This window comes from Austrofundulus limnaeus, unplaced genomic scaffold (genome assembly GCF_001266775.1).
Source record: "Austrofundulus limnaeus strain Quisiro unplaced genomic scaffold, Austrofundulus_limnaeus-1.0 Scaffold176, whole genome shotgun sequence".
Lineage (NCBI taxonomy): Eukaryota > Metazoa > Chordata > Actinopteri > Cyprinodontiformes > Rivulidae > Austrofundulus > Austrofundulus limnaeus.
The window spans coordinates 512,104-515,540 of record NW_013952578.1 but is presented as its reverse complement, the minus strand read 5'-3'; the positions used below and the strand labels follow the sequence as shown (position 1 = coordinate 515,540).

Sequence of the window (3,437 nt, the reverse complement as noted above, 5' to 3'; positions counted from 1 at the left end):
GCGATACCGTACGTCACCACCTCATTAGACAAGAACAAAAGGGGCGTTACTGTACGTCACCACCTCATTAGACAAGAACAAAAGGGGCGTTACTGTACGTCACCACCTCATTAGACAAGAACAAAAGGGGCGTTACTGTACGGCACCACCTGATTGGACAAGAACAAAAGGGGCGTTACTGTACGGCACCACTTTTTCTGGAGAACCCTACTTGGGTCACATTTCTCCTGGTTAACCTTAGTGTTGGGGTCAGGCTCAGGCTGTAAAGAAAACAAGCAGGGTCTAAGGATACCGTCATGTAGGCCTCGTAGCCCACAGTGTTTATGCTTTTGACACGCCCACTCTTGTGACACGCCCACTTTTATTCCACAGATAACCACTTCTCGCTTAAAGACACATCCCAGGAGCATTTCTGGTCCCCACCTGTCGTTTTGCTCCTCAGCATGGCTTCCAAAAAATGTTACAGGATTTCTCAAACATGCTTGAATGAGTCAAAGCAAGGCTTTGGGCATGTTTTTTATGAGAGTATAACATTATATAAACTCAAAAAAGTTGATTTTACATGACGTTGCCCCTTTAAGTCTTTCCTGGTGCTACAAAGATACCTTTATTATGGCTCCGCCCACTGGGACCAGAGGCATACTGTTCTCTGTCTGTGTGTTAGTGCGGTCCATTGTGGTCTTGTGTGCAAGATATCTACTGAATATATTTACTTATAAATAGGCATAGTAACTCTATTAAGGTAGAACTCAGTCTGATTAGATTTGGTCATCAAAGGGTCAAAGGTCAAGATCATTTATAATGATTGGTAATATAAAACTGGCATTTTTTCTAATTTCTCGACAGTACAAATAAAATACCTGGTTAAATGATAAGGTAAATATCAAAGAGTAAGTCATATTTAGATATTGTTTATATACAGTAGTTACATACTTAGAATATTTAAGTCCAAAAATTAGAAGCACTCGGAGAGTGCAAACCTCGGCCAAGGCCAATTTCCCCCATCCTGTAATTGAGTTAATGCGCAAAAAAAGCAGTGATGAAAACACATTTTCCGAATGAGTTCTGGTGTTGCGAACATTTAAACAGGCAGTATACATGGGATTTCTTCCCGGTGGAGTCCAATGTGGAAAAAAAAAAGTCAGACTGGTCACCCGACGTTATTCATCCACCAGCTAGACCCGGATTAAGCTCCTAAGTTTTCATCAGTCAGATTCCACCATGTCGCTCTGGAAGCAAGTCGCCTTTTTTTTTTTTTTTTGAAGCGAGTGGTCGAAGTAAAACACAGCGTCTGAGCGCTTTCAGCACAAACAAACACTCCCATAAACTTCTGACCAATCACACAATAAAGTTCTTATGTGGAGGGGTGTACCTCACATGGTTGATCAGCTGTTCCCGCTGTCCGGTACCGGTCCGGTGTAACACTGGTAACAGCTTTGGCTCGGCTGCAGCAGGACCCTCCCCCCGCTGTCGGTATCTTCTGTTATTCCCGTAATGTGAAGAGAATCGCATTTCTTTCTCTACGTCTCCAGACAGCATGTAACATAACCAAAACTAGTTGATAACAGAATAATCACAACTTTCCTGATCGTAGGCATCCTGGGATACGTCCCAGCGAGTTTGCAAGTTGTACTTCCTGTTTCCTGCAGGCATGCATCTGACGTAAAGACACTTTGCGCAGCCTGGCTGATTCGCTTGGATTAAAAGAAAAATTCCTGTATCCACATCGTGATCCGGAACATCACCAAAATTTATTATTGTGTTAAGAAATCACACACACGACAGGCCCTGGAGCAGTGTGGTTATCCTGACTGGGCTTTCCTGAAAGCAGACAGGAAACACAGACAGGATTCCATGCAACCTTCAGGTGAAAATGAAGACCCCAAACCCAGACCCAAACCAGTGGTTATTCCGTATGTTGCGGGTGTTTCGGAGAAACTGAGACGTTTATTTTCTAAACATGATGTCCCAGTAGCTTTCAAACCCCAAAACACATCACGGCAAAGGCTGGTTCACCCCAAAGATCCGGTGCCCCGGCACAAACAGAGCAATGTTGTATATGCTGTTAAGTGCCAGGAGGACTGCGACCAGTTATACATCGGGGAAACAAAGCAGCCACTGTTCAAAAGAATGTCCCAACACAGACGAGTTACATCTAATGGCCAGAACTCTGCAGTTTTCACTCATTTACAGGCCAGCGGTCACTCTTTCAGAGATGAGGATGTTCTCATTCTTGATAGAGAGGAACGTTGGTTTGAGAGAGGAGTAAAAGAAGCCATTTTTGTGAAGAAAGACCGTCCATCATTAAACAGAGGTGGAGGCCTCCGTTTTCAGTTGTCCCCCTCCTACAGCGCAGCTATTGCCAGTATCACTCCACCCCCGTTAACAATAAGTGTTAATTAGGTGTCAACGATAGCCATGTGATGTGAGTATCAGTCACATGGAGGCAGGGCTTAAATGCCTGAATTTTGCCTGAAACTCTCAGACTGAAGAAGTCTTGGAGGAGAGACGAAACATTTCATTAAAGAAGAACCCGTCCAGAAGACGTATACAATTTTTTTCTTTTTGATTTTTTACCTGGATTACTGAGATGCATCAGGATATTATTGTGTTCATTTGGCCAATACCCACGTGTTAAAAATTTCATGACAATTCGTCCACAAGTTTTTGAGTAATTTTGTCCACAGACATACGCGACCGAAAACATTACCTCCTCCCTTGGTGGAGGTAATAAAAGTAACAAGGGCATGCTCAGTGCTTTAAATGCAGACAAGTCCAGGGCAGGTGGACACATACCACTCGTTGTTTTGGCATTGAGATCTACCTTGAATTCTGTTTGGGTCATATTTTTCAAACCCATTCAGTTTTCTCTGTTTTCTATGATGTTTTCTGAAGAATTACATCAAATTATTTGTGGCAGAACAGAAGGTCTGAACTTACCAACTAATCAGTTTGGTGGTCTTCATTCTCCTCTGGCTCTGGGTCAGACTCTGGCTCCAACATGTCAGGCTGGATGAACACGTCTTCCCTAGTTGACAACTTTTAATTAATTTGTAAATAAAAGGTTCCCGCGCAGCTATATAGTCGTAAACCCCTCTCTTAAACTGGAATGAACTAGTCTAAAAGAGGGGCTTGTGGAGTTGCAGTAAGGAGGGATTCAGTCCAAAGCTTTGCAGTTCCATAGACCCAACTGAATGATTTAACTGTAAAAAAAAGTATTTAAAACCAGGATATGTCTCCTTTAATATGTTTTTTTATGATCTCTAAAGATGAGCTGGAAATGAGGTACAAGTTGCACAGCAGCAGAGATGTCGAGGTGTTGAGCAGCAGAGGCGTGAACTTAGCTGATGGGCGTCTCCATGCCGTGACTATCAGGCGGCACGCAGACACTGTGTTTGTGCAGGTAAACACACACACACACACACACACACACACAC

At 43.2% G+C, this 3,437-nt stretch overlaps 1 protein-coding gene across 1 annotated transcript in view; it reads left to right on the top strand.

Moving 5' to 3' along the window:
* The window catches only part of LOC106524099 (contactin-associated protein-like 4), a gene marked incomplete at its 5' end in the record, with an annotated part of 134,188 nt that overhangs the window by 116,049 nt on the left and 14,702 nt on the right, over positions 1-3,437 (top strand). The window contains 1 exon segment of the mRNA XM_014017758.1: positions 3,270-3,403. Within this exon segment, the coding sequence (XP_013873212.1) occupies positions 3,270-3,403 (134 nt within the window).